This window comes from Euprymna scolopes, chromosome 4, assembly GCF_053919585.1.
Source record: "Euprymna scolopes isolate OS-2025 chromosome 4, ASM5391958v1, whole genome shotgun sequence".
Taxonomy (NCBI): Eukaryota; Metazoa; Mollusca; class Cephalopoda; order Sepiida; family Sepiolidae; genus Euprymna; species Euprymna scolopes.
In genome coordinates this window covers 169494414-169506557 of record NC_136485.1, presented here as the reverse complement: position 1 = coordinate 169506557, position 12144 = coordinate 169494414, and the positions used below count along the sequence as shown (strand labels likewise).

Sequence of the window (12144 nt, the reverse complement as noted above, 5' to 3'; positions counted from 1 at the left end):
AAACCTTATACTCTCAAGAGGGAATCTATCTTCAATTTTTTCTGGTAGAACTAAAAAGAAAAAATTACATAAGTAGAAACTTTATGTGCATTTGTTTTTTCTACTCTTTTCTTTAAGCATGGGCGGAAAAATACCTGGTATAACTTCAACCCATCTCATCACCGCAATGTTGCTTTCTGCCTATTTTATTCTCGTATTTTAACGGAATGTGTTCTGAACTTCTCACACTTGTAGCCCCATCGACTTATATATTCTGACAAACTTGTTTAACAATAAAATCCCACGTCTTCGCTGTAGAGGTTCCTAGATGCCAGAAAGTCTTCTACTCTAATAGCTTCTTCCCTCGGTCTACTAGACTTTGGAATTCCTTCTCAGTTACATGCTTCTCTGATTGTGCTGACATGCAGAAGTTTAAATGTAATCTAAACCATCATCTCATTTATTTCCTTTAAACATGGTTCTAAATAGTAGTTCCTTATGTTCAAGTGACAATATCCCTTTTTAGGAGTGAAAAAAGGTTAGAAAAAAAAAGTACCAAACGGCATGGATAGATCACTTGATGAGATGGAACCATTGATCTTGTTAGCTCTCTTCAGCCATTTTGCATGTTGTACAACGCGCACATGTCCATCTACATATAGAATAGAAACTACACGATGGATGTATTTTTAGAGGTCTTGTAGCACTCTCCATGACAAAGACTAAAAAAATACAGATGCCATGGTTGACTGTATGCAGTGGGTTTTTTTATCATTAAAAAGAGTGCTGGTTACGGTAATTTTTTTTTTCTCTGTCGATGTTTCTGTCTGATAGTCTGACTGGAATGTTTGAGCAACTTTTAAGGATGTTATCTTATCACTTGATACAAAATGCTTTATTTGGTGTTTATGTATGTTTCAGTGATGCACTTGCTCACAGTGCTTATTTTATCTTTGTTCTTTAATGTCCCTATAGCAATGGAGTTAAGGTTATTACCCTCCTGCTAAAATTCATGTACCTGGTTGACTTTAATGTTCACATTGTAGAATGGCTTGTGCACTCGAACAATGCTGATGTCGAAGGTTTTGTCATAAATTTTTTTTTTTATTTCTTTGTATACATTCTGGAATTCCCTTATTTGGATATTCCACCACTAAACGAATAATTCGCAACTATAAAACGCCTCCATTTCTGTACGGGCACAATATTCTTGCGTTTTATTCATATAATTCAAGAAATTATTCCACTTCAAAACTTTTATGTTTTTTAGTTTATTTGTGAAAATATTACACTCCAAAGGTAAACCAAGATTATTGTTTTCATAACACGTAACTTACATTTATCGTTTGCTTAATTGTAAAAACAAAATCCATTAACACGTTACCACGACACAAAACTGACCACACAAAATGAAACAATGGTTCCTGACGAAACAAAAAACAAATGCCTATGTCTTATTTTAGTTCTGAAAACCGACGTTTGTTATCTGCATAATTACCGTGTTCTATTAGTCCTTTCCTTTTTCTCGATGATTATTCTTTTTAAAATAAAATAGAAGAATTTAGTTTTATTTAAAACTTAACTTTATTTGTAAACGCAATGCCTGTTAACGGGTCCTGCTAGTATAAAAATATCAACTCCCAAGTTTCTTTCTCTCTCCCCTCAACCAGCCATTGATTTCTATATTACTAATTATGATGGATTAGCTCTCCAACTTCTGCTGAATTGTAACTCATGTGTATATTAATGGTTTTCTTTCTGTTTTCAGCCGATAGTAAAGATGGCACAGTTTATCTATCCACTGCCAAATGCACAAACAGCAACGGCATATCCAGCTGCACAGACTGCTTACGTTGCTGCTGCGCCCCCTCAAGCTGCTTATGCTACAGCTGCACCAAGAGCTGGGCAATCAGCTTACGATAGCTACCAGACCGCTCATGCTGCACCACAGTATGCATATACTACACGCACTCAAGTGGCCGTCACTGTAAGTACATATATATTGGCTCGTTTATTTGTGCTATTTACTTTTTTTTTTTTTTTTTTAGCATTCATGACTAGATTAAAAAGAAGATAATCGAACTTGATTGTTCACTTGATCAGTTATGGCTATACTATGAAAACTTTTGTGATTCTTCTTGAGAGAACTTTTGGCAACTGCCATTTATCCATTATGACATCATAAAAGATTAATCATAGTTGCCAAAAGCAATGTAAAACACTAACCCAACAGGTGATTCAATATAAAACTCTAATGCTGTTATCACTGATCTGTACACAAATATTTTAGGTGATAGGAAGTATAGCAAATAAAGGATAAATAATAAGTGGGAGTGGAGGACGCTTAAATAATAGAAGGTTGAGTGTCTATTGTGACATCACTAGTTTCATAAATATTTGTAAAAAAAAAGTTTCCTTTTGTAAGGCTTGAAATTGCATCAGTTTTCCATTTTGTAATTAGCTATTTCCATTTACTCTCACTTGGAATCGTCCTTTAAGTTCAATAAAAAAGATGTAGACGTTTCCAACACGAGAACCATAAAGATGTAAAATATTTCCAACTACATCTGATTAAATGATTTTTGAGAAAATGAGATGGGAAAATATTTGAAAATTACAAAAGATTTTTGTAAATATTTGATATGTAACAAATACTAGTTTATCTTTACAGATGTACATGAATTAGTTCGCTGTATGTATATTCTAATAAAATTCTAACGTTAGAATATTTAGTAAAAAAAAAAAAAAAAAAAATCCTTGATTTTGTATGTTAGAAATAATGGCAAATTAAAAATGCAAGATCAGAAGCTAATGTTTTTCCATTAGACATAAAATATTTTAAAAGCTAACTTGAATTTTATTAACAGAACATATCAAATCTGATTAAATTGTAAATAGTAAATTGTTAAGGATGTAGTCTTTATTTGATAGACATTTTCTTAGATATTTTTTGATGTTAATTAGATTTTTTTTTTAATTTCTGAAATGGGATAAGTTGAAAAAAAAAATAGTCAGGTCTCTTCTAATTAATGTTTACTTAATGGTTTCCAATTTCCTTCTAATTAAAAATTTAACAACGTTAATGTTAAGATTTTTTTTTTTTTTTTTGTTAAAATAAAAATATTTTAGATATTTATTTTATATTACAAATGCTTTATTGATTAGGAATTCAGAATTTCAAAAAACTTTTTTAGAAGAGTTTAATTGGTAAGGACAAGCAATGGGAAACTTTGTAATTATCTGCAATAGTCAATTTTTTCAGAAATAATCTTTATTGGATACTATTTATGTGTAATAGAAAATTTTCAAAATTTACATTTTTTTTTTTAAAGAAAACTAAAAAAAATATTTTCAATTACAATATTTCAAAAATAAAAATAATAAAAAAACATAGTAAAGATTAGTTTTTTATGAAAAGTTTTAAAATTAAACTGAAATTATGTAAGCATTAAACAGAATTGTGGAAGTCAAAATGATGAGATTTTTAACTTAATCATTAATTCAATAATTAAGAAACTGTTTCTTTTTCTCTTTAATTAAAACTGCAATATTCAAAATAAGTTTATTTTAGAAGCAGTTTTCTACTTAAAGTAAAAATGGTATATAAAACTTAAAAGGTGTATTTATCTTTCTATTTTTGAAATTGTTTTTATCAAATTTTTTGTTTGCTTTTGTTCCGCTAAAACAAACCATGCAAAAACTTTTAAATTTCTATTTTAATAAAATCTTTTTACATTTACATTGACAGCCTTATTATGCATTCAACAATAAAACCGTATGTATTTAGAACAATACTTTTTATTTTTTTAACAGAATTAAAATTAACAGAACTTTTCCTTACGGTTACCATAATTAAATTTAAAAATATATATCAATTAAGTGTTTTATTAAAATATTTGATAATGTTACAAAAAATCTTTTCAAAAATTTGGAAAATTATTTTTTTTATCAAATTTGTTTTTAAAAAAATTTAAATTTTTGTATATTTTGTTTTCATGCTTAAAAGCAAATTGTCACAAATGTTTAATTTTTTTATATTGTTTATATATAAAAATATTTTGTATTACAAAATGTGATGGTCAACAAGAAAACATTGTTGTAGTGTCTGTGTCTCAATTAAATTTGGGGTGAGGTTAGAGGCGAACATGTTGGGTCACTTTCAGGGTTTCTTACGTGACTTATATTCATCCTATCATCGATTGCGGTTTTCTGGTCTTTTTATATTACTGAGATCGAGTTTCCTAAGTTTCTCACACCGTACCTGAATTAGGCAAAAATCTCTTGCTGTTCCCAGGTGAAAAGTGTTAGACTGTTTAACTCCTAATCTGAATATTAATGTATATTATCATCTCGGTCAAGATGGACTTGGCAGCAGTGGTTTATTAAAGACATGTCTTCACATTTTCTGAAACTTCTTGAAGTCTTCTTCCTATGTTTAGATCTTGAATCATATTCACGTGTTTTGCAAGTTGATTTACAGCAATTGTTATTGATCATTGTTGGAAAGTTTAAGGTTCATATAAAAGTTTGTATGAAAAGCATTCGCTGCCAGCTGAGTCGTTGGTTAGAGTTCAATCAACCCACTTTTTCTTTTTTTTTTTTTTTCAAATGAAATTTAAAAAAACATAATTCCACAATTCTATTTGATTATTACCTTGATGTAATAAGATCATGTGTATATATTTGTGTATTTGTTTCAAATTGCTGTCATGTTTTCAAAAAAATTGAATATTTAATGTCAATTTTTCTTTCCTGTTTGTCTGCTGCAATCAAAAATGAAATTCATGCTTTTATATATACATATTTTTTTTATAATTTCATTGTTTAAAAACTAAACTTTTGTTTGGTAAAGCGTAAATATTTGTTTTTGAATGTTTATCTGGATTCCAAAATGGATGAGATAATCCACAAAATCGAATCTCTCTTCACCCAATCATATGCTGATCTCGTTTGATCCTTCTCGAAAATAAATTTACTTGGAGGCTAATAGTTGTATCTGTCCTCAAAAAGTAATGAAACCAGAGTTACTGGTGTGGAGCCTTCTGCTGAGTGTAGTTTTCATGATTGACTAACAAAGCAGTACTGGGTTGGTTGTTTCATATTTAATCCTGGTCATCCTGAATAAACGATTAAACATTTGTTAAATTATTGCTGTGAGCAGGTTTCATCTATTATACTTTGTTTCTCTAAGGCTTTTGCCATATATTTTAATCCTACAAAATACATAGTTCTGGAATTAAAATGTGTTAATTCTAATATTTTGTAATCAATTAAGTCATCCATCTCTTTATTATTTCTGATTGAACCAATCTAATAGTTTTTTAGGTCTCTGTACATTTCAAAAAGGAACAACTCTCCTTTTTTAGCTAATTTATATAATCTATTCACACTGTAAACATAATAAATAGGATTCTGGGTGATGAGAATTAAAGACTTATTGTAGTTATGCAAGAATGTTTTTACTTCAAAGTTTCAGAAATCAAAAATCCCCCTTCCCAGATCTAACACTTTATCCTTATGAGATGTATAGATGAATATTTCATTATAGTTCCCTTTTCTCTCTTGAACACGAGAGTAGAAAATGTATTGTGGATGCGTTATCGGCAGCTCCCGTTACTTTCGCTTCTCTTTATTTGTTCCTCAGTCCTCATTTTTTAAATGAGTAATTTTTCTGACAAAGGGAGAAGAAAAAGCTGTATTCTAGGTTGGCAGTATTTTGCATGAACAGTCGGCAGAGATGGCGGAAATTTTCTGTTTCTATGTCTATCCTTGTAGACATGTCACTAGTAAGGGTGCTGGAGGTAAACGTTTTATTCTGGGCTGACGTTATCCGCCTGATAGTCAGGGACCCGAACCTTGGATTAACCACTAAGGAGGTTGTCCTATCAGCAGGTGCAAAGTACTGGGGCTGAATGGATTCTGGACCATGCAGTAGCTTCTGGTGGGGCCTCTCGATGCCATATTAGTGGGTAATTGTTACGGCTTTACCTTATGTTCTACAAAAAAAAATTTCTTCATTTTTTTTTCTCTCTCTTAGTTTCCCCTCTCTGTCCTGCTCTAAGCAAATCTGACGACCTAGTCCACAAATTCCATTATGACAAGTTTCAAGAAAAAATACACGATTAAACCCGGATCTCCAACTTCCAACGTAGACCCCCCCCCCCACTACCATGTCTCCTTCTCCAACATCAGGTGTCTACATTCTAACCTTCCAGAGGTTGAAACCCAATTACAGGAGACTAAACCAGACCTTTTATTTTTAAGTGAAACTGGCATTGGACAGGCTATTTCCCTAGATGAGTTGATAATTAAAGGATACTCTAATTTAACTTCCAAATCTGACCCTCAAAATCGCCATGGGCATGGAATATGTACCTATATTAAAGATGGCTTTCCATGTGGTAGGGACATCTCCAGAGAAAATCCTAACTTACCCTATGTGTGCTTCCGGGTTGCACTAGCTCACAGTACTGCATTTACTCTATCGCCCCCACAACAGAGGAGTTACCATCTTTAAAAGCATATCTGAGAAAATTGACCAAGTCCTATCTGCTTATACCTCGGCTAACATTCACGTATGTGGAGACTTCAATGTTCATAACGTAGAATGGTTGACCCACTCAAACAAGACCGATGATATGGGGAGGTTCTGTCATGATTTCTCCATTGCTTATGACCTCACTCAGATTGTTCACGAACCAACCCGTGTGCCCGACAATGACGGCCAGTATGCGAGTCTACTAGACCTTTTTCTCACAACTTGCCCTGAACTGTTCTGTCTCCTCTTGGATCTTCCGACCACTCTGTTGTATCAATTAAAATAAAAATGAAATGTAATAAGTCTATCGTACAGTATATCGATACACTAATGCTGACTGGGATAGCTTCCGTACATTTATATCGGATCTACCTCTGCGTTCCATGTTTAAAAAGGATGTGTCCTCTATAGTATCAGACGTGACGGAATGGTAATTGTAGGTATAGACCGTTTCATACCCTCGAAAAAGTTTCAGCAAAAACCTAACAGCCAACTGTGGTTCTCTTCAGAATGTGCTGCTGCCATTGCGCACAGAAATCACTTTTTCCACTGCTTCCAACGTAATAGATCTATGGAAACTAAAGCCGTTTTCAGGACTGCGACCAACCATTGTAAGAAAGTAATAAAGAATGCAAGAGAGTTGTATGCTCAGTCCGTCAAGTCCAAAGTAGCTGAACAGCGGCTTGGTTCCCACCAGTTTTGGCAAATAGCAAACAGAATCCTGAACAGAAGTGTGTGGCTCTATCCCAACTATCATCAATGGACCTGAGGTAATCTCGTCAGCATCAGACAAAGCCAAACTCCTTGCCAAGAACTTTGCAGCTAATTCTACCCTCTGCAACCAAGGCCGCCAAACCCCAATATTTTCTCCTGTATCAGAAAACATGCTATGTAATATACAAATATCTGTACGTGATGTTGCCAAGCTAATCAAAAACCTTGATTCCAGTAAAGCAACTGGTCGTGATGGTATTCCAATTATAGTACTCAAAAAAAAAAACTTCAACCAGAACTAGCGCCCATACTTACAAAACTTTTTAAACGTTGTCTTCAGGAGAATTGCTTCCCATCACCCTGGAAAACCTCATCAGTATGCCTTGTATTTAAGAATTCAGGTGATCGCTCATCCCCCTCTCAGTACAAGCCAATAAGTCTCCTGTGCGTCATGAGTAAGTTGCTGGAATCTGTTAAATAGAGAAGTAATCAACCATCTCAGCAAAAATAACCTTAGTGACACAATATGGTTTCCGTTCTGCTAGATCTACAGCTGATGTGCTTACAGTTATATCTCATAGGATTAGCGAATCTCTCGACGGAGGCAACCTTTCTAGGGCAATTGCTCTTGACATATCTAAGGCCTTTGATAGGGTATGGCATAAATGTTTACTTCACAAGATCTCTAGTTATGGTATAGCTGGAAATGTCTTAATTATTAAATCATTTCTTTCTGATAGATTCATAAGAGTAGTAGTTGATGGGCAGAAATCAGAAGCTCTTAATATTAATGCTGGAGTTCCTCAGGGGTCCATCCTGCGCCCAACTCTTTTCCTGATCTACATTAATGATCTTCCAAATCACACCCTTACATTATTTGTAGACATTTATGCTGATGACACTACCATTTATGGTAGCACATCTAAGACAGTAAACGATCAAGTTCTCTCCAATTCTCTCCTCTGATCTTGAGCACGTGGTACAACGAGGAAAGGAGTGGCTGGTTACTTTTAATGCATCTAAAACCAAGCCTCTCTCTTTACATCATCAACGTTCTAATCCACATCTGGCATCAATTGAAATGAATGCCTCTCTTCTTGAGGAGGCCCCAAGTTTTGACAAGCTTCTTGGCTTGACCTTTACTCCTGATTTTAAATGGAACTCGTACATCAAATCTGTTGCCAGGGCCACTGAAAAAATGGTGGGATCCTTCTATCAATCCAGTAGATATCTCACTGCTGATGCAATCTCTATCTATATAAGAGCCAGGTACGTCCAAGGATGGAATACTGTTGCCACATCTGGGCAGGAACTGCTAGAAAGGACTTGTCTTGCCTTGATAGAGTTCAAAACGGACTTCGTAGCCTCGTAGATGTCCTTTTCTCTTCCCTGCAACCTCTTATCTCACAGAAGAGATGTTGCGAGTTTGTCTCTGCTGTATCGTTATTTTCATGGAAAGTGTTCGACTGAGCTTTAGTCTATGGTCCCCCCTCGCCAAACTTTCACAAGAAACACTTGTTTAGCTGAAAACACTATTAATAATTCCCCCCATTCTTTATCTGTGCCTAAACCTAAACGTAGATTCCATGAACAAAGCTTCTTTTTTAGAACTGCATGCCTGTGGAATTGTCTTCCGTTTTCCTGCTTTCCAGCTGACTAAAATATAGTTGTCTTCAAGTCTAACATAAACAAGTTCTTGATTAGCCGTTCCACTTAACAAATTTACCGAATTTCCATTTACTAACGATTACTATATTGTCCAATTTCTACTGTACACTCTTTAACCCTTATCCTCGAGTGGCCTCTTGGCCTTGATAATGTGGTAATACCTATGTAAAAAAACAAAACAAAAAAAAAACACTGAGTTAATAAAGAAGTTAAGAACATAACACCTCCTCCCCTCCGGTTGACCATTTATGAATTTTCAAATGAAATTGAAGGGAAACAAGTGCTAGTGGTTGTTAAAAAATTAAAGTTATTAAATAAAAAGATGATTTTCTTCAGATTTTAACTTATATATATATCATTTCTAATTGATTATTTAATTCAATTTAAAAAAAAAAAAAAAAAAAAAAAACCTTTATATTGTTTGAAAAAATACTTTTCCAAATATACCATTCTTTGTGGGTTTATCCAACAAAGTATTTTCTTTGAGTTAGACAATTTTAGGACAAACTGAAAATAATTCCAAATTTTATTGTCTTTAAATTTCCATTTTTTTTTTTTTTCTCCTCTCTCCAAAATTAAGATTCTCAGTAAAATTCTCGTTTTGTACTCGTAAGTCTTCATTTTAATACTGAGTAATAAGTGCCAAGGAAGTTAGTGTGCGATATTGCAAAGCTTGGCTGTTTGTCAGCATCTTACATCACATCTATATATATAAAAGGCAAAATGTGTGTGACCATTTCGTGTATGTCTTCAAAAGGCTTTTCGAGCACATACTCCCGGGTTCGTTACTATCGCTTACAACTGTTTATATGGGTCCTATATCATAATATGTAGGATTTGGGAACGCGGGTCGTCTCTAGATTTATTTACGTCGACTTTTATGAGATTCGCGCTGTTTCGCTTTGTCCCTGGTTCGTCCTGCATTTGAGTATAAATGCTTTCCCCCCTTCCCACCATCATCTGGGGTGAAGTGAAAACTAAAAATAACAATCGCGCGATGACCTCATTTAGCGTCGTCCTGTCGATCAAACCTCTTTTAGCTTTATAAGCTTTAACTTAACACGTTAATCAATTACTCTCACTCGTAGTCGAGACCGTTAAGTATTGGCATTGGTTTCCACTTCCGCGTCAAAGCTTCCGGGTTCAATCCCTCCTCCCGACCAAACGTTATTTTTATTACCTCGCTTATTCTTTAGTTTACCCCTCCCCCATACACAGGTTTATTTATGCAATTTTTTTCCGTTTTGGATTTTTTTTTTTTTTTTTTTTTTTTTTTTTTTTACATCGTCTTTTTTATAATATTTAAGCAGGATTACTAATTACCCCCCCCCCCCCCACACACACACACACACACACACCTACAAATACCCGGGCAACGCCGGGTACCCCCCCCCCCTAGTTATTTTTATAAATCTAACACTGTCAACCACATCCTGCTATTTTGCATGATGACTCAGAATTTGTTTTGCTATTATCTCCTGGCAATATCTTGCAATCACATAATTCTATGCAAACTTGTGTGCATATTAAGTTATTAAAATAAAATCCCTAATAATTCTATGTGCAATTGACAAAACAAATTATGCTTTATTCTAGATGAATGTTGTCTGTCAACTTTTATGCAAAGAAGCAATGTTCTCAGTTGATTTTCTCTCATATAATTATTTAATGATAACTAATTGCTCATGGATGGCCATTTTTTTTTTTTTTTTTTTTGTCTTACTCGGTTTCTTCTGGCCAGGTCATCCCAAAACGGATCTCTAAGTAAGTCCGTTTCTGTGAAAGTTGTATTTTTATTCTTCGACTCATTCAAATCAAAATATGGCCAAGCAAAGTGAATGATGGTTTTAAAACTTTAAAGGAAACATTGTTTCAGAATTGTTTATAAATTGTGTGTGAAATTCTCATCGTTTTTACCTTTGACTGGGATTTATCAAACTTTTTCTGTTTAAAAACAATATCTAAATTTGGTGAAAAAAAAATTTTTTCCTTCTTTATATCAACATTCATAGTTTAAGCATCCTCACCACTTTTGTGTGTAAATATTAAGAATTTTATGCTACAATTGTTGAAAATCACTTTTTTTAATAACTATTGTTGTAATGTTTAGTTTCAGTTTAAACGAGCAATTATGGAATTTTTTGTTGTAAATATGAAATATATGTGAAAGTAAATATGAAATATATGTGAAAGTAAATATGAAATTTATGTGAAAGTAAATATGAAATATATGTGAAAGTAAATATGAAATTTGCCAAACAAAATATACAATTGGTTATGGAAATGTGCATAAGGTAACATGCTAATCAAAATAATAAAAACACATGACTAAGGATGCAGTAAGATATTTTGGTCCATGGCTTTGACTATGTTGCTTTATTTAATAAAGCAACATAACAAATATGGTTGAAGCCATCAGCCAAAATATCTCATTCCATCCTTAGTGTGTTTGTGTCGTTATTACTAGCATGATAACATCCACATTTCCATGAACCAATTTTATATAACCTTATATGAAACATTGATTTTGATTGAGTTTTTTAATTAAAAAATGTATATTTATGTGCGATAGCGATTCAAATTTCATCTTGACACCCCCGCACCCCCAAAAAACGGGTAATTTACAGTATACAATAGTTAAAATCTAAACATATTTTATATAAGAATGGAAATTTTCAACATTGCTCAAAAGAAACAGTGAAGATGTTACTGTTTGCTTTTATTTTGTTTTTGTGTGAATTTGTTTGTGATTTCTGCTAATTTTAAGGCCAAGTTGCCTGTTTTTGTACTTAGAATTCTGATAACATTTGAACCAACTTGTCTAAGTGAGATGATTTTGAAGCTCTTTTATATCAGGTATGATGATTTTATTTTTGGAAAGGAAATTTTTTCTTTTGCAAAATGACTAAATTTGCAATATGGATGAATGTGTATTTTGACATTTCAGCCAGCTGTAACCTATGACCAAACGAAGGCTTATTATCAACCTACACAAGGAGTCGCAGCGGCCGCTGCAGCAGCTGCTGTGGCATCTTATACCGCTGCAGAAACTCATTACCAAGCAGGTGGGTGTAAGTGTTATGGCTTTGTTTTTGTTTTTGCATATTTATTTTAAAATAATTTGTTCTAATAATGATTTTCTGAAATCTTCATAGTAAAAAATTTAATTACCAATTTTTTTTCATCGTTTACAAGAACAAAGTATTTGTATGATAATATATGAAAGGTTTTCACATTTATTGTAA

At 33.2% G+C, this 12144-nt stretch overlaps 1 protein-coding gene across 26 annotated transcripts in view; it reads left to right on the top strand.

Annotated features, from left to right (window-relative positions):
• LOC145270147 (zinc finger RNA-binding protein-like) overlaps window positions 1–12144 on the top strand; it is a 167912-nt gene that overhangs the window by 118367 nt on the left and 37401 nt on the right. For 8 of the 26 annotated variants that reach the window (XR_013865311.1, XR_013865309.1, XM_080125766.1 and 5 more), the window contains exons 2-4: window positions 1748–1966; window positions 3728–3754; window positions 11847–11970. Coding sequence is in view for 19 of the 26 variants with exons in the window: in XM_080125766.1 (XP_079981892.1) it covers window positions 1760–1966; window positions 3728–3754; window positions 11847–11970 (358 nt within the window). In the remaining 7 variants the exon portion in view is untranslated. The remainder of the gene's footprint in view (window positions 1–1747; window positions 1967–3727; window positions 3755–11846; window positions 11971–12144) is intronic. The other 18 variants (XR_013865315.1, XR_013865313.1, XM_080125793.1 and 15 more) reach the window with 3 other exon arrangements.